This window comes from Myotis daubentonii, chromosome 15 (assembly GCF_963259705.1).
Source record: "Myotis daubentonii chromosome 15, mMyoDau2.1, whole genome shotgun sequence".
Classification (NCBI taxonomy): domain Eukaryota; kingdom Metazoa; phylum Chordata; class Mammalia; order Chiroptera; family Vespertilionidae; genus Myotis; species Myotis daubentonii.
The window spans coordinates 19,138,608-19,162,224 of record NC_081854.1 but is presented as its reverse complement, the minus strand read 5'-3'; the positions used below and the strand labels follow the sequence as shown (position 1 = coordinate 19,162,224).

At 48.2% G+C, this 23,617-nt stretch overlaps 2 protein-coding genes across 6 annotated transcripts in view; both read left to right on the top strand.

Annotated features, from left to right (window-relative positions):
• HNRNPUL1 (heterogeneous nuclear ribonucleoprotein U like 1) overlaps positions 1-16,427 on the top strand; it is a 36,699-nt gene extending 20,272 nt beyond the window's left edge. For both annotated transcript variants that reach the window (XM_059666438.1, XM_059666439.1), the window contains exons 8-15: positions 185-451; positions 1,581-1,703; positions 1,807-1,935; positions 10,526-10,694; positions 11,231-11,515; positions 12,588-12,877; positions 14,416-14,607; positions 15,203-16,427. In XM_059666438.1, coding sequence (XP_059522421.1) covers positions 185-451; positions 1,581-1,703; positions 1,807-1,935; positions 10,526-10,694; positions 11,231-11,515; positions 12,588-12,877; positions 14,416-14,607; positions 15,203-15,319 — 1,572 coding nt within the window. In that variant the 3' untranslated portion in view covers positions 15,320-16,427. The remainder of the gene's footprint in view (positions 1-184; positions 452-1,580; positions 1,704-1,806; positions 1,936-10,525; positions 10,695-11,230; positions 11,516-12,587; positions 12,878-14,415; positions 14,608-15,202) is intronic.
• Positions 16,428-18,200: 1,773 nt separating this feature from the next.
• Positions 18,201-23,617, top strand: part of CCDC97 (coiled-coil domain containing 97) — a 22,370-nt gene continuing 16,953 nt past the window's right edge. For all 4 annotated transcript variants that reach the window (XM_059666441.1, XM_059666442.1, XM_059666446.1 and 1 more), the window contains exons 1-2: positions 18,201-18,936; positions 22,717-23,172. In XM_059666441.1, coding sequence (XP_059522424.1) covers positions 18,888-18,936; positions 22,717-23,172 — 505 coding nt within the window. In that variant the 5' untranslated portion in view covers positions 18,201-18,887. The remainder of the gene's footprint in view (positions 18,937-22,716; positions 23,173-23,617) is intronic.

Genomic DNA, 23,617 nt, shown 5'->3' with positions numbered 1-23,617 from the left:
ACATTCTCTGAGCTGTTCCCTGGTGCTGCCCGTTGTATGTGTATGTTGAGAAGTGGGGTTACAGGTAAATCAGGGAAGCTGGCTGTATTGCTTCTCTCTGCATCTGCTCTCTCCAACTTGTGGTTCCCAGTGCCTTCAAGCTGAGCGTTGGCTTAAGGTTCTCTCCCTTTGCTTTTTCTTCTAGGACTTTGAATGTGGAAATGACGTGGAACTTTCCTTCACCAAGAATGGGAAGTGGATGGGCATTGCTTTCCGAATTCAGAAGGAAGCCTTGGGGGGCCAGGCCCTCTACCCTCATGTGCTGGTGAAGAATTGTGCAGTGGAGTTCAACTTCGGGCAGAGGGCAGAGCCCTACTGTTCTGTCCTTCCTGGCTTTACATTCATCCAGCACCTTCCCCTGAGTGAGCGGATCCGGGGCACTGTTGGACCAAAGACCAAGGCAGAGTGTGAGGTGAGTGGGCCTGGAAGACTAAATTAATGGCTGTCTCTCCTGGCCACCATACTGCTAAGGCAGAGGGGAGACGTGGCAGCTGGGTGTGGTGAAAGCAAACCACCTCCCTGCATGAGTAATCTTAGAGAAAGGGCCCTCTCCCTCCTAACTCCTCAGGGCTGGACCAAGTTGAAAGCTGCTGTGAGAGTGACATGAGGTCTGTGGGTATGGTTTAGGCCAAAGAGAGAGGGGATATGATGAGAGACTTAAATCTTGGGAAGGTTCCAGAGGGAAATTGCCACACTGCTCCTTAGGTGAGGTCAGAATCTTGGAATAGGAGAAGAGGATATGAAGGTACTTCCAGGTGAGTGTTCTCCAAGGAGGTTGTGCAGCTTCTCACACTGACTCGAAGCTGTCTAAGAACAAAAATGACAACTGGCCTTGGGGATGATTTGGCTGCAGAAGCTGTAATGGTGATCTTTATTTCCAAACTTTTTTTCTGATATATAAGTGACTTTATGTTTATTCTAGAAAATTAAAGTTTCACCTTCCACCAGTCATAAATAAGTTTACTTCCAAAGTTTTAGATTTTATCTTGTTCTTTTTGCCGTGCTAAGTGCTCATTTCATACATAGACACATTTATAATTGAGATCTTATGGTATAAGCATTTTGATATTTAATCCTTTTCACTTAACATTATTTTGTAAATACCTATGTTTACCATTTCCCTCTTATTGGGCATTCGGTTGCGACTGGTTTCTGCAAATTCTAAATGCACTGATTAGATACGATGCCTGTCCTTGTACATACATTTTGTCCCCATCTCAAACTCCAGGAAGGTTGTACCACTTTCTGTGCCCACTCTTGTGTACCATTCCCAATGCATGGCCTTCCCTGTCAGAGGCCACTGAATTCTGCTAAACAAAAATGTAAATGCTCATAACAGCTCTTGGTTTTGTATTCGTCCCATACCAGGCCTAAGAGGATTTGATGAGCCTCATCTCTTTGAACCCTGACAACACTGAGGTAGAAGCTATTGCTTTCATTTCCTGGAGATGGCCATGAGATTTAGAGTCACCCTCATGGTCTCCAGCGAATCAGGGTGGTGCCTGCTACTGCTTCAGTGCCTCTCCATTATGTTCTTACAGATTCTGATGATGGTGGGCCTTCCCGCTGCCGGCAAGACCACATGGGCCATCAAACATGCAGCCTCCAACCCCTCCAAGAAGTACAACATACTGGGTACCAATGCCATCATGGATAAGATGCGGGTAAGGGCAGCCCCTGGTCTTTCCTTAGCCAACTCCCTCATCCCACCTTCCTGTGCTGACCTACAACCAGGACCATGCACTCCTCATCACCCCCTACCCACAGGTGATGGGCCTACGTCGGCAGCGGAACTATGCCGGCCGCTGGGACGTCCTGATCCAGCAGGCCACCCAGTGCCTCAACCGCCTCATCCAGATTGCTGCCCGCAAGAAACGCAACTATATCCTAGACCAGGTACTTACTGGTGACCATGATGCTCCTAGAGAGGGATGAAGCCTATTGGGTATCTAGATATTACCCTCTTGTCCTCTTATTTTTCACCATAATGCTCATGGACTGCAGTGCTGGTAAGACGGTCAGTCATACATGACAGCACAGTCCCAGGCTCTTAGTACAGCTCTCAGCCCTGTATGTGGGTGGGGTCTGGGGCCATGATCCAGGCCTAGCTCATGTTCTTAGCAGTCCAAGAGAACATTATCAGGTAAGGGCCATTTAATGAAATGGAAAGGGCATGGGTTTCTGAGCCAGACAGACCTGGCCTTAAACCCCAACTCTTCTACTAGCTGAGTGTCTGCAGCAACTGGCTTCAACTTTCAAATCTCAGTCTCCTGGTCTGTAAAATTGAGATTATAATGGTGCCCATCCCTAATACAGGGCCTGGCACATAGTAACTAGAAATTACTGTTAATTACTCTACAGAATAGGTATGTCCCAGTTGCTCTTAGCATGTTTTATGACTGTCAGGTACATATCTAAATCACATATTTTATACTGTGTTTAAATTAGGATCAGGGTTCTTCATATCAGGTGATCTGGGAACCTTTGAAATTAAACACAATTTTGTATGCAGGTGTAAGCATGTTATTTTAAAAAACAAAAAAGCAAGACAGTTTTGATTGAGAATGGGAAGATTATCTGTGGCTTTCAACATTCCCAAAAGTATAATTGACTCAAACATAGTTAAGGATACCTTTCTCAGGGTAATGAATTCCTCATGTTTACCACCTATGAGACAGAAGGACATGTGTCCTGAGGGTACCAAATCCTGTATTTGGGGATCTGTGAACAAGCCTCTGTTTCCTTAAACCTTGCATTCATGCTTTCTTAAAAACCTGTGAATGTGCAAATACATAAGGCCTTCCCTGGCCGCCTTGCTGGAGTGCCTTCCCTGTGTGCCAGTACTTGGTTACGGGGTTCCGAGGCCTCCTGGTGAAGGTGGGGCTGGGGTGGGGTTGGAAAGTCCAGGGGACCAATTTGCCTGTGCATGGGAGTTGGCATCTTATGCAAAACAACTGAGCGGGAGCTTGGGGTCATAAACGTGGAGATGTGGGAGAGTGGTATGTGCGCTCACGAGAGTGTGGAAGCTCTGCGCCCCTTTTCACATAACTGTGCCTTATGCATCTCTTCCATCTGGCTGGTCCTGAGATACAGCCTTTCATAATAAACTAGTGATCTATGTTTACAGTTGAAGAAATGATGCCTTATATCCAACATTTGAAAGGAGTACATAGTAAAAACTTTGTTCTTAAAGACAAAAAGAAAAAAGGCTATTGGCGGGTGATAGTTCTTGATAGGCAAATTAATTTATAGTGGGGGTTTTTTGTTGTTTTTTTAAATACGTTTTATTGATTTTTTACAGAGAGGAAGGGAGAGAGATAGAGAGTTAGAAACATCGATGAGAGAGAAACATCGATCAGCTGCCTCCTGCACATCTCCCACCGGGGATGTGCCTGCAACCCAGGTACATGCCCTTGACCGGAATCAAACCCGGGACCCCTGAGTCCGCAGGCCGACGCTTTATCCACTGAGCCAAACCGGTTTCAGCTAATTTATAGTTTTTTAAATCCTCATTCAGGGATATATTTGTGGATTTTATTTTATTTTTTTAGTCTTTATTGTTGAACTTATTACATATGTTTGTTGATTTGAGAGAGAAGAAGGGAGAGGGTGAGAAACATTGATACGAGAAAAACATGGATGGGTTGCCTCCCACACATGCTCTGACCAGGGATCAAACCCACAACCTTTTGGTGTACAGGACAATAGCTCCAACCAACTGAGCCACACCAGCCAGGGCTAGACAAATTTAAATGGTCTTGCCAGGCAGTTAGGTGTTGGGAGTGGACATCTGCTGTGTGCTGATGGAACAGCCATGCTAAGAAAACTGAAAGTTGATCAAGGCTGGGCCATACCCTGGCCCTCTTCTGTGATGGTGGACATGTGAGATTTGCTCTGGGTTCTGCAACCATTGGATTGATCCTTTAAAGACTCACATATGTGAAGAAGACAGTACATGATTCCCTAATACTAAATTTTGATGCAAACAACAAATTGAGCTAATGTTTCAAATATTTATTTCTGGGGACTGGAAGGGACTGTTCAGCACAGGATAGTCCAAAAGCCAAACAGGGCTACTGCCCCAGCTCAGCCCCATCAGTAATGCATATAGCCAGCCTTTTCTTTCTTCAAAGACTTCGTTCTTTAACCCTGGCCTTGCTTTGTCTCATTGTTGTCAGGCCATTTGGAATTGTAGTTTGACTTGGCACCAGTGGGACTCAGTGTCTTACAAGGGGGAGCAGTGTTGATTTAGCACCCTGAGGATTCTCAGCAAGTATTCCCTGCCTGTCATTTTGTCAGTTTGCTGATTAAATTGGCTGTGAAACCCATTTCAAATGTGTGGCTCAGTAGCGGAGGATTATAGTCCTAGGGGTAAGTCATCCTAACATTTTTATCCAGCATATAAAAGTGGGCCATCCCTGGAGGTCAGGCTCCAGCTCCTTAGCCAGGCCAGTACAGCTGGCTCTGTAAACAATACACTTGGTTTTTTGAGTATGTGCTGGCTTGTTCATAGGAGGGGTCCAGGGCTCTACCAGGTATACTTTGGTCCTCAGGGCTGTCCTGATGGAGGGATATGCAGGTTGGGCCAAGTGATCCAGGCCAACAGTAAGGCAAAACTACCTAAACTCTGAAGGTGGGGGAGGAGGGTTCTCTGGTTAATCATAGATTGGAGGATTGACTTGGGGCCTCAAACTATAGGTTACTCGAGCCTGGGAAGAGGTCTGAAGCCAGTGATTTTACCTGTTGGGGCTTAAGCCCCAAACGTGGGTTCCAAGAAACCCTCTGGTGGGGGTGAGGGGAGGCAGTGTAGAAGATTCAGAGCAGGCCTTCCCACCCCACTAGCTTTAGCTGTGAGGGATAAGTTGATGCATAACTGTCTCCTGAGCTAGATAGAATTCCCCGCAGTCCTGGAGCTCATCTTTTCCCTTCTCTGGTTCTTCCCAGGAGATCAGACCTCCATGCATTTGGCTCCTCTGAATCTCCTATTATGTAGGTTGGATTCTGTAATGCCCATTATTGAGAGAAAAGCAGAATGTGCCTGCAGAAGGCAGGTGAGGCTGTGTGAGCCAGGACTCTGCCTATGTATGGTTAGGGCCCCAGCGCCTACCCCAGGGTATGTCTCATTGAGCACAAGCTCTTGGTATTATTGGGTCTTTGACCTACATTCCATGATGACCTGAGTATCCTCTTCAGATCATGTATGTGTTATAGCTGTGGAACATCTGAGGAGAAAAAGAAGAGATGGATCACAGGGGAAACAGGCCTCAGAGAAAAGGAACCTGTTCAAAGTCATGCTGTTGATTTACTGGTAGAACATGTCTCTGCTGACTTCCCAGATGGCCACGGCCCAGAATAGTTGGAGCCATGGTGAGAAATTGGGAGGTGGGATGTCTAGGCCAGCACATGGAGGATGATAAAAAGAATTGAGGCTTTGTCCTGTGGGCAGTGAGGAGCCATAATTATGTTTTCATCAGGGAGGGATATGTTAAATTTACCTGCCTACTAAAAGACTTGAGAAAGGGGAAGTAGGCCACATTGCTTCAAGTGGTTCTGTTACTGGTGAAAAAACCTCAAGAATGAGATACTGCCCAGCCTATTCCTAGCCTCCCAAGGACCCACAAGAGTGGGTGCAGAGCAGGAGTTGGTCCTCTGAGGCAACAGAGTTGCCCTCCTAGAGGCTTCTGAGAAGGCTTCTGTGGGGCAGAGTTGAGGGCTGCAGGCTAGGAGCTCCCTTAGGGCTCTAGCAGTCCAGAGCCAGGCCAAGCAGTGATCCCTAACCTCACCTCAACCATCAGAATGTGTGGTTCTAGTCCTGCTTTGCACCCTATTGACCTTGCCACTCCTTTGTCTGAAACAAACCTAGGGATAAAGCAGAGGCACAGACCTCTTATTGGCAGGCATTGAGAGAAAGGGGTATTTCTTTCCTCCACCCTCCCTGTTCCCAGGGCCTCAGCCAGTTCCATAGTAACATTCCAGCTAGTTCTCACCCTACATGTGGGTTCATTCCACTGGGTTTACCTTACTGTGAGCCCAGAGTGAACGCTTTTGTCACCAGCTTTAAATTTGTTCTTCTGGGATCCAGCCAGGTTTCTCCACTGCCAGCCTGACCCCACTGAGCTATGGATGGGGGGACAGGTGAAAGTGGACATAGGACAGTGGGACTCTTACAGAATCTGGGCTGTGAGCAGCATGCTGTGTTCCTCCCTTACTCCCCCAGGCTGTCACGCACCAAAACTGCCCAACCAGCTCCTCTGAGAAACCTAACTCCTATCCTTTAGCCGACATTGCTGGAGATTGGGGGTGGCCCAGGGTCAGGGAACACAGCCCCAGCATACCTTCTGAGAGTCAGCAGCTTCAACCTGGGTGGGACTGGGAGAAGTAGGAGCTAGGCAGAGAGAGCTCACACGGCTGGGAAAAGCTGATCCAGCTGTTGTGCTGGTCTCTCTTAGCAACAGACACTAGCAGCCCCCAGTGACCACGACAGTCCTGGGCCAACCTAGGGTCTCTGACCTCACTGTATTTGCTGTGGCAACAGTCGCCGCAGCTAACTCCCTTTTTTCCAGGAAAGGCAAGTATTTGTATTTCTGCTGGTGTGGTTTAGACGCTCTTCCCTTCCCCAAGCCAAGAGGTATGGCAAGGGAGGTGCCATCTAATAAATGGTAACCAAGAGGGTTCTCTGCACCTCAGTTCTAGAGTGTCTGACGAGGCATTGCTCAGAGTCTAGCCACTTCTCAGAACAGAAGCCAGCTCTTTAGGAGTCCAGTCTGCTTCACCCCCATTCCTCCCATCCCGTGAAACTTTAGGGACTAGCCCTCTTGGCAGTATTGCTTAGGACATTGACACAGCATGTCTGCCCCATAGAATCCCTCCAGGAGGTGTTTATCTCTGTCGTCGGGGTTCAAAGGAGTCAAAATAGGATCACATCTTATGGGCAAATAGACCCTGGAATGGGTTATCCATAGAATGGTCTGGGGGCACATTCTTTGTGGCATCCATCCACTCTGGCTTTTGTGCCAAGAGAAAACTCATTATTTAGCTGGAGAAAGCCAAATTCTATCTTCTTATGACCAGATGCCCCCTTCTCGGTTTTTTAGACGTAGAGTCCAGGAAGAGCAGTGTGGAGAGGGACTTGACTATTCCCCTCTAACCTGATGTGCTTTTTAACAGCATTTGTGTGCCCACCACACACATTCTCTCCCTCTCCTTAATGAAAGTGGGGACACTTTCCCTGGGGAGTAGGGAAGAACATCTTTGCCTGGTGTGTGTGTCAGGGTCACTTGGATATTGGTTTAGAGCAGGGCTGGGGAACCTTTTTCTGCCGAGGGCCATTTGGATATTTAGAACGTTGTTCTTGGGCCAAATAAAATTTTTAACTTAAAAATTAGCCTGCTATATTTGGTCAAACATTTAATTAACTCACCCCTAATGCCTTGGCAGGGCCAGAACAAATGATCTTGCGGACCTTAAATGGCCCACAGGCTGGACATTCCCCACCCCTGCTCTAGGTGAGGAGCAGGTGTGTCCTAGGCTGGTGCTGGCACAGACCAGGGCCCTAGGACACATCTGGGCAGTAGTAACAACAGCTTCCCTTTATTGAATACAGTAGGTCCTCGGGTTATGTCGGACTCGACGTATGTCGTTTTGTGGTTACGTTGCCATCTCCCATTTATTTATTTTAAAAAAAAAGTTTCATCATTTTGACGTATGTACATATGTGCTTTATGTTTTTTATTATTTACTAGAGGCCTGGTGCACAAAAATTCATGCACTTGGTGGGTCCCTCAGTCTGGCCTGCACCCTCTCGCAATCCAGGAGCCCTCAGGGGATGTCCACCTGCCGCTTAGGCCTGCTGTTGGACATTCTTAGTGCTGCCGAGGAGGCAGGAGAGGCTCCCACCACCACTGCTGCGCTCACAGCCGTCAGCCCGGCTTGTGGCTGAATGGAGCTCACCCGGTGGAGCACACACCTTGTGGGAGCGCACTGACCTCCAGGGGACAGCTCCTGTGTTGAGCAACTGCCCCCTAGTGGTCAGTGTGTGTCATAGTGACCGGTCATTCCCGGTAGTTCTGTTAGGGCCAATTTGCATATTACCCTTTTACGATATAGGATTTACCACAAGTAAAGGTCGGGAATTGTTACCTTTCTTTTAAATTTTTTTTACTGTTTCACTTCATTGTTCCATGTGAGTGACGTGGGTGCTTATGTAGGTGGGTTCCGACTTACGGCAAAAATCGCGTTACGTCACACTGTAGGAACGGATCTCCGACATAACCCGAGGACCTACTGTATTCAATAAAGGGAAGCTGTTGTTACTACTGCCCAGATGTGTCCTAGGGCCCTGGTCTGTGCCAGCACCAGCCTAGGACACACCTGCTCCTCACCTAGAGCAGGGGTGGGGAATGTCCAGCCTGTGGGCCATTTAAGGTCCGCAAGATCATTTGTTCTGGCCCTGCCAAGGCATTAGGGGTGAGTTAATTAAATGTTTGACCAAATATAACAGGCCAGTTTTTAAGTTGATAATTTTGTATGGCCCAAGAACGATGTTGTAAATATCCAAATGGCCCTTGGCAGAAAAAGGTTCCCCATCCGTGACCTAGAGGAAGGGACGAGAACATTACTAGCAATCTGCCCCTTGTCAAGCTTACTAGTTAGAAACTTGAGGGTGAGGCCGATGTTTCAGAGAAGGACTGAGGGAATGAAAGAATCAATGCTGTGAAAACAATTTATGCAACTGTCACAAGAGGCTGGATATCATAATTGATATCCATTCTGTATATATTATGCAGTCATTAAATGAAAACACTGGGATAGAAAAATGTTACAGAAACGTTAAAAAAAAGCTTCAGAAGAATGTATAGTATGATTCCATTCATGTTAAAAATCAAACATGTTTTTATTTTTTAAGTATTTTTAAATTTATTTTAAATATATTTTTATTGGTTTCAGAGAAGAAGGGAGAGGGGCAGAGAGATAGAAACATCAGTGACGAGAGAGAATCATTGATCCACTGCCTCCTGCATGCCCCACACTGGGGATTGAGCCCACCACCTGGGCATATGCCCTGACCAGGAATTGACCTCCTGGTTCATAGGTTGACGCTCAACTACTGGGCTACAACTGACCAGGCCACACAGATGTTTTTAGAAAGACATAAATTTGCCTACCTGGTTTGGCTCAGCGGATAGAGCGACGGCCTGCGGACTGAAGGGTCCTCGGTTCAACTCCAGTCAAGGGCACATGCCCAGGTTGCGGGCTCAATACCCAGGGAGGGGCATGCAGAAGACAGCCAATCAATGATTCTCTCTCATTGATGTTTCTATCTCTCTCTCCCTCTCCCTTCCTCTCTGAAATCAATTAAAAATATTTTTTTTGCCCTAACCAGTTTGGCTCAACGGATAGAGTGTCAGCCTGTGGACTCAAGGGTCCTATGTTCGATTCCGGTCAAAGGCATGTATCTTGGTTGCGGGCACATCCCCGGTGGGGAGTGTGCAGGAGGCAGCTGATCGATGTTTCTCTCTCATCGATGTTTCTGACTCTCTATTCCTCTCCCTTCCTCTCTGTAAAAATCAATAAAATATATTTTTTTAAATAATAAATAAATAAAAATATATATATTTTTTAAAAGGACATAAATTTAATCATCTCTAGGATAAGACTGGAAGTAGGTGGATGAAGAGATTCTTATTCTAAACTTTATACCTTGTACAGTAGGTCCTCGGGTTACGTCGGAGATCCGTTCCTACGGCACGACATAACGCGATTTTTGCCGTAAGTCGGAACCCACCTACATAAGCACCTACGTCACTCACATGGAGCACATACACAGCAGTAATGAAGTGAAACAGTAAAAAAAAATTTAAAAGAAAGAACAATTCCTGACCTTTACTTGTGGTAAATAAATAATAAAAAACATAAAGCACATATGTACATACATCAAAATGACGGAACTTTTTTTATAAATATATGGGAGACGGCGATGTAACCACGAAACAACATACGTCGAGTCCGACATAACCCGAGGACTGCCTGTACTCTGAATTTTTTATGATGAACATGTACAGGCATTTCTCTGAGATATTGTGGGTTCTGTTCCAGACCACTGCAATAAAGAGTCATGATCTGGTGGAGGGTCTTGCCTTCAATTTGTAAAACACACATCTGTGAAGCTAAATAAAATGAGGCCTATATTACTTGGTGGGAGAGGGATAATTGTAAAGCAAAGTTCTGAGAACAAGGAGGAATAAAAGTGCAAAGCCCAACCATTGAAATTCCTTGTCCTGTGACTGTTAGCAGTCGCTTTACCGAGTCAGTTCATTTTCTGAGGGTGGATTCAAAAATCTTAAAAGTGAAGAAGAGCAGTTTCTTGGGTTTCTCTGCTTAGAAGAACTAGTGCCCTTTTCTCAGTCCTTGGCTGACATAGTGCCCCACAGATGAGAAAACCATCCTGTAATGTGCCATCTCTTGCCTCTTCTGTCACCTACTCTAGACAAATGTTTATGGGTCAGCTCAGAGACGAAAAATGAGACCATTTGAAGGCTTCCAGCGCAAAGCTATTGTCATTTGTCCCACCGATGAGGACTTAAAAGACCGGACAATAAAGCGAACGGACGAAGAAGGGAAGGATGTCCCAGATCACGCCGTCTTAGAAATGAAAGGTAGGAGACGAGCGATTCCCAGAGGAACATGTCCACCAGGTCCTTGCCCTCCCCTCGCTCCTTTTTTTTTTTTAATCTTATTTTTTTCTTTGCTTCTGCTTTGTCCCTTCCCTGTCTAGTTCAACTGTGAATGGAAAAGTTGCCCATATCTCTCTTTTGCAAAGTTTTCAAACAGGTGGGACTGGGGCATGATGGAGAGAAAGTGTGGGAGCAAATGCTAGAGACCTACATGCTCACCTGCCTCTGGTTCCCATTGACTGAGCTGACTGTGAGCAAGCCTCAGTCTGCCTCCCTGATCCTACCTGCCTCGCCTGCTCCTGAAGGGAGCATTTATCTATCAGCACTGGTTTGGTGGGTCTTGGCTACCTCTAGGAAATGGAGAAGTCTTCATTAGCCACTGCTTGTTGTCAGAGAGTCTAAGGTTGGGATCCTGTCTCGTCTCTTGCCTACTACTCCAACGTTGTGGTTGTGGAGGGGACCACACCTCAAAAAGTACTGACCTATTTGTTCCCTCTGGGGACCTCCCTTCCTTCTAGCCAACTTCACGTTGCCAGATGTTGGGGACTTCCTGGATGAGGTACTGTTCATTGAGCTGCAGCGAGAAGAAGCAGACAAGCTGGTGAGGCAGTACAACGAGGAAGGCCGGAAGGCTGGGCCACCCCCTGAAAAGCGCTTTGACAACCGAGGCGGGGGTGGCTTCCGGGGCCGTGGGGGTGGTGGCACTTTCCAGCGCTATGACAACCGAGGCCCGCCCGGGGGCAACCGAGGCGGCTTTCAGAACCGAGGAGGAGGCAGTGGTGGAGGAGGCAACTACCGAGGAGGTGAGCTCTCGCACTTCTGGTTCTGGGTCGGGGTTGGGCTTTGTGACCGTTTATTCAGTCAGTGGGTGAAGGTTCCCTAGCACCAGCCCAGGGCTGAACTTTGGTAGAGAACCAGGATGAGTCAGACTCGGGGTCTCAAGGAAATGCTCCCACTATCCTGTTCCCCCTGGGCACTTTCCGGCCTTTTTGTACATCTTCCTCATCTGACCGTCAGCTTGAGAAGAAGAACCAGACCAAGTTACTGTCAGTCCTGGGTCCCAGCTCAGGACCTGGTATAAGTCAAATGTTAGGACTGCTTTGGGTTATATATTTTTAAACGAATGGAAAAAGAGGCTTAGAGAGGTTAATTTACCCAGAATTTACTAAATCTAGAGTTGTGTCAGGTGGCCCAAATTCCAAGTTCTTAGTCACTAAGTTCTGCTGTCAGCAATAAAGTGTATGATCATAATTTAACAGGCATGCCCCACCATGTTTTGGTCTGTGCTGCATAGCTTGGGGACACAGCCCGGACCTTGACAGACACATCACCCTGTAGAGACAGTCGAGAAGGATTCTGAGCTTAATAGGAAAGCCCAGCGGGACTGTGACCTTAGGTAGCACCTGACCCAATCTGTAGGGGAGCAGGGCTCAGGAAGGCTTCCTGAGCGCCTAAGTTAAGGTCTAGAGACCAGTAGGAGTTGGAAGAGGAAAGAGTCTCAGGCTCAAGAAACTACTGCATGAGGGTTCAGGAGAGACTGGCCGATTTGGACAAGCCTAACGAGGACTATCCCCAGTGTTTGGCAGCTCTCTTCCAGAACATCACTTCCGAATTATTCAACAGCTATCGAGATGCTGAGGACACAATTGGAAACCAGGACAAACCTGTCAGTCAACAGCGATAACCAAGTGTTGCCAGGGCTGCACGGCAGAGTGCACCTAGGGGTCTGGGGAATCCCAGAGAGGATGCTTTGTTTACTTGACTGAGCTGCTCTGAACCTAGCCATACTGGGCTGCAGCAGTCACCAAGTCAGCCCAGCTCTTGAGGGGCCCAAGTTGAGAATGACAGGCCTCTCATCTGGTTTCTCCAATGCAGGTTTCAACCGCATTGGAGGTGGTAGCTACAACCAGAACCGCTGGGGTAACAATAGCCGGGATAACAACAACTCCAACAACCGAGGCAGCTATAATCGAGCTCCCCAACAGCAACCACCCCCTCAGCAGCCACCACCACCACAGCCACCACCACAGCAGCCACCGCCACCACCCAGTTACAGCCCAGCTCGAAACCCACCAGGGATCGGCAGCTACAGCAAGAACAGCAACATCCCTGGCTCGAGTGTCAGTACCAGCACCCCCACTGTCAGCAGCTACAGCCCTCCACAGGTGAGAAGAGGTGGGATCAGGGAAATTTCCAACACCTGCTTCAGCCCGTCTCCACTCCTACCTGCCCTTCTTTCTCCCAGACAGTGCTTTTGACGAGGATGGCCCCTCGCCATCTCCAGGTTCATCCAGCAAGTGTATTTCTCTTGGCTGTGTCACTGGCTCACTGAATCCCCAAGAAAGCACTCAGAGTTGCCCCTTGCCCAGGCTGGAAGGGCTGATTCTGTTGTTTTCAGGATGTGGAGACAGGCCCTAAGGTTGATGAGGACTTGGCCTCTGCTCTGAGACCTTCAAACAGAGCAGCTCCAGACTCAGTTTCAGTTCTCTGAAAGCCAGTGCTCGGACTCTGGAATGCACAGGCCCTTGTCAACCAGAGTATGTCTCCTTTTATTGTGCAGCTGTTTCCTGAATACCTTTCACATGCCAGGCCTGGGACAGATGAATGGTTCCCCACTCCTGGTCTAACAAGAATATTTTCTAGAACAGGAGTTGAGCAGGCGCAGATTCAGGCCCCACCCTAAAACATCCTGGTTTTGTGATCTTGGACTGCCTTACCTCTCTGGACCTCCTTTTTCTCATAAAGGACTATAGTTGTTAATAAAATTCACATCCAAGGCTTGTTGTGGGAGATGGTTGGTGGCATCATAGCTTCATGGAACCATAGATCTGGGGTCAAGTCCTGGCTCTCTGCCACTTGGGCCCAGTCAGTGATTTAACTTCCCTGAGTCTCTGCTTTCTTCTCAATAAAACGAGGCTGACAGTGTACACCTCTCGGAGCTGGTGCGGGGACTAGGTTAGTTAATGATACAGCCTGGACATGGGAAGCACTTAGGAAATTACCACTACTATTTTTTTCTTTTCTTTTTTTCTTCTTCTTTTTTATATGAATAAGCGCTTTTTTTTTTTTTTTTTTTTTTTTTTGTTAATCCTCACCATAGGATATTTTTCCATTGACTTTTAGAGAGAGTGGAAGGAGAGAGAGAGAGGAAGAGAGAAACATCAATGTGAGAGAGACACATCAAATGGTTGCCTCCCCCCACACACTCTCACCAGGGCGGAAGATTGAGCCTTTAACCAAGGTACGTGCCCTTGACCAGAACTGAACCCAGGAACCTTCCATCTGCAGGCCAATGCTCTATCCACTGAGCCAAACCTGCTAGGGCACCACTACTCTTTCTCAGTAACTCCTCCCATAATGACTCTCAGAATATACTGAGTACCCAGTGGTTTGTGTTCACATGCTTATTGAATACAGAATAAGATAATCGAATAGTTCTGTTGTAATTTTTTTGTTTTACGGGGCCGGGGGATCCTGGGATTTCAAGAGCTGCCTTGTACTTAACTCCCCAGGGTCTCAGAGTCCGTAACACCTCTGTATCCTGCCCTGCCTTTCCTGCCATGTTGCTAACCCACCTCCCCCTCAGTCCTCCACCTCCACCTGGGAAGTTCCTTTGTGGGCCCACTGCTTACAGAAGTCTTCCCTTCATCCCAGCTGAACTGGCTATTTCACAGAGCCCTGGTTTTTTCCCCCCACTTTCCAGCCGAGTTACAGCCAGCCACCCTACAACCAGGGAGGTTACAGCCAGGGCTATACAGCCCCACCACCTCCACCTCCACCACCACCTGCCTACAACTATGGGAGCTACGGCGGCTACACCCCGGCCCCCTACACCCCACCACCACCCCCTACTGCACAGACCTACCCTCAGCCCAGCTATAACCAGTATCAGCAGGTAGGTATCAAATGGGGACACGGGTTAGGGAGGCTGGGGGCAATGGAATGGAGTGACTCTCAGGGTCCCCTTGCGGTGTGTATTCCCAGACTTGAGCCCTTGCTTATCCCATGAAGATGAGCAGCCTGCCAGGAATTCACCTGATGCCCTAGCAGTAGTAGTGCCCTCGCAGTACACTTCTGTACTGGCTGCTGAACAGCTGGTATCCTAGCTCCTCTCCCCAGTGCAGCAAGGAAAGGGTATAGCAGTGGCCTCCAGATCCTGCCTCACCACCATAGCCAGTGTCTGTTCCGGTGGGTTGGTGCTAGGCCACCATACCCGTGATGGAGTATTTTGAATGTGGTCCTTAACCTGTACCTGAAAAGGGCCTTAGGTTGGCAAGCCAGGAGACCTAGGCTGCAGTCCCTCGCTTCCCACCCATGTGGCATCAGGCCAGTCCCTTGTCCTCCCTGGGTGCCTTGATTTCTCTGTCAGGGGACCATGTGTCAGCTGTTGTCCCTGTACCCATCTCTACCCAGGGTGAAAGTGGGGTGAGGGGAGGAGCCAAATGGAGGTCTAGATGAGAGACAACTCTGTACTTTTGGTTTCTCCCTAGTATGCTCAACAGTGGAACCAGTACTATCAGAACCAGGGCCAGTGGCCACCATACTACGGAAACTACGACTACGGGAGCTACACCGGGAACACACAGGGGGGCACAAGCACTCAGTAGCCAGTGTACCCCTGCGGCCCCTACCGCTTCCTCTACCAGCGCCCGCCACGGCCCCTCATCTGCCCCCACCAGGTCCTGTGGTGCTGGGGGACAGGTCATCCCAGGGCTGCCTCCCTCCAGCCCACTGCCTCCCCTCTGAGGGGCTTCTTCAACCACAGGGCTGGGCATTTTTCTCTGGTTTCAAACAGACGACAATGACCTTTTATTTTCTCTTTCTCTCCCCATATCCCTCTTCCTCCTCTTCTTCCCATCCTCCTTCTTGACTAAATACACCCCCTTCCTTGGTCATGCAGTGATGCTATAATGACTGAGGGGAGGGCCCCTTTCTGTCCATTCTTCAGCCCTGCTCCAAACCCTCAGCTTCCCAGACCCTCATGCAGTTGGTTGTAAATTCTTCCAGAAGCTGTTTTACTGTCTACTTTTCAGGATTTAAAAAAAAAAATCAAAAAATTAAAAAAAAAAAATTTAAAAAGCAAAAAAAAAAAAAAAAACCAAAATAGGAGGGAGGAAGCAGTGACAGATATTTTTTTGGTAATTATGCTTTTTTTAATTTTTAGAATTTGTCTGTTTTTACTGTGGGTTGGCTGTTGATACTTCATCAGGATAACCATTTCTTTGCTGAGTTCAGGCAACCAATGAAGAACCACACCCTCAAAACAAAACCACAAAATCAACTTTAACCTAACTTTTTATACAATGTCTCAGTTTCCCTTAACTTTGCACACAAGCTTCTGTGTTGAGTTGAATTGTAACTGCTTTTTGTATTTGGAGAGAGTGTGACTATTGAACTTGAAACCTTTTATTCCAGGCGTCTTGGTAGTTTCTGGTGGGATTAAGCCGGCGAGAGGGAAAATGGGGGAGGGGTGTCTCCTTTCCTTCAGAATATGAAGTTTTTCCCACTGCTTCCTCTCCAGAGATCTCCCAGGTGCCAGACCTAAAGGTTTTTCCTACAGTGACCCTATGATTATTTTTACTTGCCCTTGACCCATATGTTTTAACAGGATTTTAACAAACTGCACTTACTAAGAAATGTGTTTCCCCTGTTTTGTTTTGTTTTCTTTCAATAAATGAGATGGCACCTCCTAGCAGGAAGGAATAAGGGTTGAAACCTTGAAGTGCAATTGGCCTTTAATTGGGGTGAGGGGCCTTTTCAAGGGGACATTATTTACCATTCATTAAACACTTATTGAGGGATTCATGCCTAGCCCCATTTTGGGTTCTGGGGATGCCACCTTAAACCTGGGGCCCTCAGTTTAAAACCCACTAGTTCGTTTTTGAAGTGGTTCTCTGGTCCCTGCCTTTTCCAGTCCACTCATAGTCCCAAATCTCCAAGAATTTGTTTAGAAGATATGGAACCAGATCCCTTGGTGTGGAGGGTAAGTATGGCTAATAGGGGGAGACCAGGACTGGACTCGTCATCACTGGGTATCACTGCTCATCCACCTCAGGCCTGGCCTGTGAGCTGGACTTATGATAGTTCCTGCCTGTGTGTCTGGGTCCATTGGGGATTACAGGAGCTTTATCCAGCCAATAGGTTAGGAACTTGCTCTGTTCCTCACTGGGCCTGGATGGTGCTGAGAGACAGAGCATGGCCAAGGCAACCCTGGACCCTGTCCACCCAGGGCTCCCAGGTCACAAGTAACACGGACCTGTCGTCAAATAGTGATAGCACCTATTGGTCAGCTATGAGAGCCTAGGGTGGTGGTGGTGGTAGTGAGGGCTTCATAGAGAAGGAAAAATATCTTAAAATAGGAGTGAGCCAGGTTAAAGGACGTTCTGATTGCATTCCCACAGCCCGTCGTCCCCAGCAGTTTGCGTCATTTCTTCATTCCCTCCGGACAGCCTGTGCTCCTGGCCCTTTGTGAGGGGCAGTGCTGGAGCACAGGATTAGCCAGTTAGCTCCATCCCTTCCCTCACAGGGAGTATCTCAGCGTGTGGAAGGGACACCGGCCACAAAACGGAGAAAGGCCAGATCGTTTTGAGGTCAGGGTGGGACATCTAAACATAAGGAACGGAAGTTAGTGGCTAGTTAGACTGAAAGACGCTAGAGTAAGTGCCTACTCTCCCTGCTAAGCAAGGGCCTCTAGCCGGGGAATTCTTACCAACTCTGGTCTATGTGTTGAGCAACAGCTCCCTCTGCTGGCCTCGATACATTTAAGTGTAGTCTCCATCTATCCTGTGTGGGGTATGTGCTGGGAATGCAAACTGCTCCTGGCCAGTGTCTAGATAGCTGCACCAGCCTCCTCACAGATCTCCCTTCCCCTGAAACCCCTTGCCCTATCCCCACAGGATATAAAGGAGCTCAAGCTACTTAATATGCTTATGAGGCCCCATACCTGGCCCCTGGTGACCTCACCTTCATCTTTTACTGCTCCCCCCCTTTGCACTTCGGATAAGTGGTTTGGGGGGAGTCAAGTCCCTTGAATCTATAAATGCGATGATCCAAATTCACATGTATGTGGAATTTTGCATAAAGATACACGAGGTTCTCAATTCTCTGCCCCCCAATCAAAGCCTTCAAGTTAGAACTTATTCCCATTCCATATGAAGTCCTTTTTTTTTTTTTTAAATATATTTTATTGATTTTTTACAGAGAGGGAGGGAGAGAGATAGAGAGTTAGAAACATCGATCAGCTGCCTCCTGCACATCCCCTACTGGGGATGTGCCCGCAACCCAGGTACATGCCCTTGACCGGAATCGAACCTAGGACCCTTCAGCCCACAGGCCGACGCTCTATCCACTGAGCCAAACCGGTTTCGGCAATATGAAGTCTTTACAGCAACCAGAACTATCCATGTGTGTGCTCTCTAGATCTTTGGCTTCGCCCTACCTAAACTCTTCCCTACCGCCCTTCCTCTTGTCCTAAATCATCTTTCATCCTCCCAAAAGAAGCCTTCCCTGGGCCTCCAGAATGGGTGGCAGCTCCCTTATCCCCCTCAGTCCATTAGAGCCCGGAACATTCAGGACGGTCACTGGTGACATGTCTACTACCTAAGGCAAAAAGCAGTTTCCTAAGGCCACGTTTTTCTCCACATCTGCAGATTGTCCCAGCCCTCACCACCCAGCTCATGCTAACCGGAGGCCGGGTGTGATGACAGAGCAAGAGACAAGGCTTAGTAAATATTCTTTGAAATGGTGAAAAGATAAAAGGAAAGGCTGGCGTTGAAACTAGACCACAAACCCTTTGAGGCCCTGAAGGGTTTCTCATTCAACCGATCATCCATCCCAAAATTAAGCATGCGGGCTTTGGAGTCACTGCAGTGAACAGGTTGAACATCTTCCTCCTGATATCCCAGTTCCGTAGCAGTTCAGATTGGAGGTGGGGGGAACCAAGTGTTAGGCCTCTGACACCGGTGGCCTTTTCCTTCCTGGCTACGGAGAGTGAAACCTAAGTGAGACACGCATGCGCGTAGAAAGGTCCGCCTTCTGCCCGGAACTTTGGTTCTGGGCGCAGCGGGGCATCGGAACCCCAGCTAGTGTGCTCAGCCGGAAGTGGCCGCTTAGGGCGTGGAGCCGAGTTGACGGTACGGAGCCTACCACGGCGATTAGAAAGCGTAGAAAATCCGGATGGAGGCTGTGGCGGCCGCGGCGGCGACAGCAAGGAAACCTGATGAAGGTGAGGTCAAGGCGACGCGGAGGCGGCGGGAGGGGGAGCTGCGGTGTCTGGGAAATTACTCCTAGATCGCGAAGGAGGACTCTGTAGACCTGCTCTCGGCCTTATCTGTCCCTTCACCACTTTGTCCAGGTGAACCCCTCTCTCTGCGGGCTGACCTTTACTGTACCCCCTTCCCCGAAATTAACCTCTAACACGTTCCAGGCCAGCCTTTTCCATGTCCCGGTTCCTCCTGGCTAACTCCCGGGTTAACTAACGGGAACCTCTCCCCTGCCCCGGGCTTACTCTACCTGTGTCTCAGCCAACCCTGTTTCTCAAATTACTCCTTCATTTTGTGTAACAGGCTTCCGTTTCCCCAGAGTAACCCTCCTCCTGCCCCATGCAAACTCTGCTTATCCCAAACCAACGGTTTCCTCCGTCTCATTCTAATTCTTCCCCCAAAGTTCACAGCCCCATCTGCCACCTCAGGGTGCTTGCCGGTAGTCCATTGCTGTGCTACCCCGGTCTCTCTCTATAGCACTTTTAATCTATTGCTCCTGATGCCTTCCCATAAGCATCTAACATGCTTTTGTTTTGCTCGACTTAAAATTCCATCCCCTGCTTCAAAGTAATCCCATGTGGGGTGAAGTGTGGCTGGGAGGCTGAAACATCACTGGCCGGAAATTGATCATTGTTGAAGCTGGATTGGGGGGGGGGGGTACTCTCTATTTTTGTGCATGTTTGAAATTGTAATTCCTTAACTAATAAAGAATTTAAAGGTTAAAAAAAATGTTTTAACCTAAAGAGAAAATCTATCCCTTGATCCCATGTACCTTCCAGAAACCATGTTATCATTTCCAAAGAGTCACCCATCCTTGTTTCCATCTCCCCATCTCCCACCCACTGCAGTCTGGCTTTTACCTTCAGGAACTGCTCTGGTTAGGGTCCCCAGTGACCTCCCTGTGTCACCCCATTCAGTGTTTTTCTTATTAGACGACATGGAGAATACAGTGCTATTGACCCCTCCGTCCTTCTTTAAGGTTTTCCCTTGGTTTCTCCGACACCCCTCTTTCCGATTTCCTTCCTATCGAGCTCAGCCTCTACTATTTGTTTCCCAAGACTGCTGTAGCAAATTACCACAAACTGGATAGCTTTAAACAACAGAAATTTATTCTCTCACAGCTCTGGAGGCCAGAGTCTGAAATCAGTATCACTGGGCAGATATCTAGATGTCAGCAAGACAGAGAGGGGCACCCTCAAAGGCTCTAAGGGAGAGCCCATTCCTTGCCTTTTCCGCCTTTTGGCGGTTCCTGTCATTCCTTGATTGTGGCCACATCACTCCAACCCCTGCTTCCATCTATCTTCACATTGTCATCTCCTCCATGTATGTCAGATCTTATGATGGCTTTTAGAGCCCACCTGGATAATGCAAGATATTCTCCCCATCTCGAGATGCTTAACTTAATCACATCTACAGAGACCCTTTTGTTGCTCTTGTCGTTGGCTATACAAGGTAACATTAACAAGTTCCAGGAACTAAGACATGGCTATCTTTTTGGAGACCATTTTTTTAGAAGTCTTTCACAGGCATATCTTCTCCCCATCCAGTTAGGGCTCTTTCCTAGCCCTTCGTGTCTCATCTTCACACATGTCCCCGCCCCTGCCCTCCCCATGACCGTTAATTTCTTTCAGCTTTAATTGTTGTCTTGATTCTGTAACCCCCACAACTCTGTCCCCAGCCCAACACTTCTCTCTGAGAAGTCTCTAGCCCAATGTACTAATGGTCTCTAAAATACTCCTTGGGTGTCCCCTGGTTCCCTCTTACCTTCCATGTCCTGAACTGGCATCAGCATCTTCTCTCAAACCTGCTCGTCCATGTCTTTGTCTCAGACAGTTTGACTAGTTCAGGGGCCAGAGCTCTGGATCTTAATTGGATACCTCCCTTACCTCCCAGCCCTTCAGCCCCATGGCTTATGTACTTGGCCTCCCAGATATCTTTTTTAAAAAAATATATACTTTTAATTAATTTCAGAGAAGAAGGGAGAGGAATAGAGAGATAGAAACATCAATGATGAGAGAGAGTCATTAATCGGTTGCCTCCTGCATGCCCCACACTGGGGATCGAGTCCACAACCCGGGCATGTGCCCTGACCAGGAATCGAACCCTGACCTCCTGGTTCATAGGTAAACACTCAACCACTGAGCCATGCCAGCCAGGCCCGACATCTTTCTAACCACCACTCCTCTTGTCCCTTCCTCCACAGCACCTGCTCTGGTCTAGTTCAGCTTTAAAAAAATTTTTTGTGTGTTTAAATCTTCCCGTGTCCAGCTGACATGGCTCAGTGATTGAGTGTCGACCTATGAACCAGGAGGTCACAGTTCGATTCCCAGTCAGGGCACATTCCTGGGTTTTGGGCTCAATCCCCAGTGGGGGACATGCAGGAGGCGGCCAGTTGATGATTCCCTCTCATCATTGTGTTTCTATCTCTCTCTCCCTCTCCCTTCCTCTCTGAAATCAATAAAAATATATTTTTTAAAAAAATCTGAAACCCATGTACCTGTAATCATTATCCCCTTATTTTTCTCCATCCCAGCTAAGCTACCTAAAGGAGTTGTCTATACTTTCTTTTTTAAAACATATTTTTATTGACTTCAAAGAGGAAGAGAGAGATAGAAACATCAATGATGAGAGAAAATCATTCACCAGGACTCGAGCCCGCAACCCTGGCATGTGTCCTTAACTAGAATTGAACCCAGGACCCTTCAGTCTGCAGGCCAATGCTCTATCCACTGAGCCGAGCCGGCTAGGGCTATACTTTCTTTCTTTTTGTTTTAAAAAAAGAATAGTTTATTGATTTTTAGAGAGAGGAAGGGAGAAAAGAGAAATGTCGATGTGAGAGCGTAATATCAGTGAGCTGCCTCCTGCACACCCCTCACTTTTTTGGTGCACAGGCCAACAACGCCCAACCAACTGAGCCACACCAGCCAGGGCAAGGAGTTGTCTATACTTTCTGTCTGTACTTAGCTCCTGCTTGCTGCAGCCTAGCTCTCAGCTTTCCACTTTCCAGGGCCTGTATTGTCTTTGATCTTTCCTATTCCTCCATCAACTGGGTGCTTCATGAGGACAGGAGCTGGCTTAGATTCCTCCTGTGGCTCCTCAGCATTACTCAGTTCAGGGCCTAGAATAGCTTTAGAGTTGCTAAAGAATGGTTTGGAAGAGAATGAATGAGTGAGTGAACAAGTTAGTGAATGTATTACATTTTGTGAACAAACGAAAAGGCAAAGAATTGAGTGAATCGGTGAACGAAGTGGTAAAGGACCAAGTAACTGCACCAAACACTCCTGCCTCAGGGCCTTTGCACTGGCTGTTCCCTCTGTCTGAAACTCTTCTCCCCCAGAAATGTCATGGTTCAGTTCCTCACCACCCCAGGTCTCTACTGAAATGTCACTTTCTAGGCAAGCTCTCTCTGTCTTAAAATTACAGCCTTTCCCCCTCCCTGTCCCCCATTTTCTCCTTTCCTCTGAATTTTTTTGCATAGCTCTTAAACCACCTAACACTGTATGTTTTCTAACACACTATATGTTTTTAGTAAATGTTTTTGATTATCTGTCTCCCACTGAAATGTCAACTTCTTGTTTATTGTGGTATTTCTAAGGCCTAACACAGTGCCCAAATTATAGTAGGTGCTCAATAAATGTGAAGTGAGTGAGGGACTGAGCACCCAATCCCTCCTACTCACCCCCACTCCCTTCTACTCACCCCCACTCCCATCCCAGACTAAATCATCTCCCCTCTACCCACAGGCTGCACAGAGCCCAGTTCTGGGCACTGGGGGGAGCTGAGCTGGATGCCAGTCCCATCCAGACCCCTGGACAAGGTGGAAGCAGCAGAGGGCGTTCCAAAGGCCCTGGGCAATGACGCCTCTGGGACTGAGAATGCAGCAGTGAGTGCTATGCTGCATGCCGTGGCGGCCAGCCACCTGCCCGTGTGCAGCCAGCAGCAAGGAGAGCCTGACCTGACCGAGCAGCAGAAGGTGGCCATCCTGGGCCAGCTGTATCACGAGAAGCCACTGGTGTTTCTGGAGCGTTTCCGCACAGGCCTCCGCGAGGAGCACCTGGCCTGCTTTGGCCACCTACGTGGTGATCACCGTGCAGACTTCTACTGTGCGGAGGTGGCCCGGCAGGGCACCGCTCGGCCCCGCACCCTGCGTACACGCCTGCGGAACCGGCGCTACGCTGCCCTGCGTGAGCTCATCCAAGGTGTGGGGGCAGGTGGACTGGACAGGAGGGGAAAGCGAGGCAGAGCTAATAAGAAGGATGCAAGAGCAGAAACAGACAGAGATCCTGGGAGACAAGTGCTGAGTCAGGGATTCAGGGAGAGACAGACAAATGTGAAGTGACAGGGTGACATTAGGTAGACTACACAAATAGGGACCCAGGGAAAGAGAATGGGAATGACCGAAGTACCATTTCAGATCTGTGAACCGAGGACACTGCCTAGAGCCGTGATAACTGGTTATCTGTCAGGAAAATTAGAAGCCTCCCTCACACCGAACTCAGAGGCCGTGTTGGGAACCTAGGGGCGTGTGTTTATGACCCTGGGACAAGGCCTCTCAAACAAGGCACACGTGAACGAAAAGCGTGAAGGAAACATCCATCAGTACCTGTTTGGCCGCGACCTGACAATGTTTTTGTGGCCAAAGAC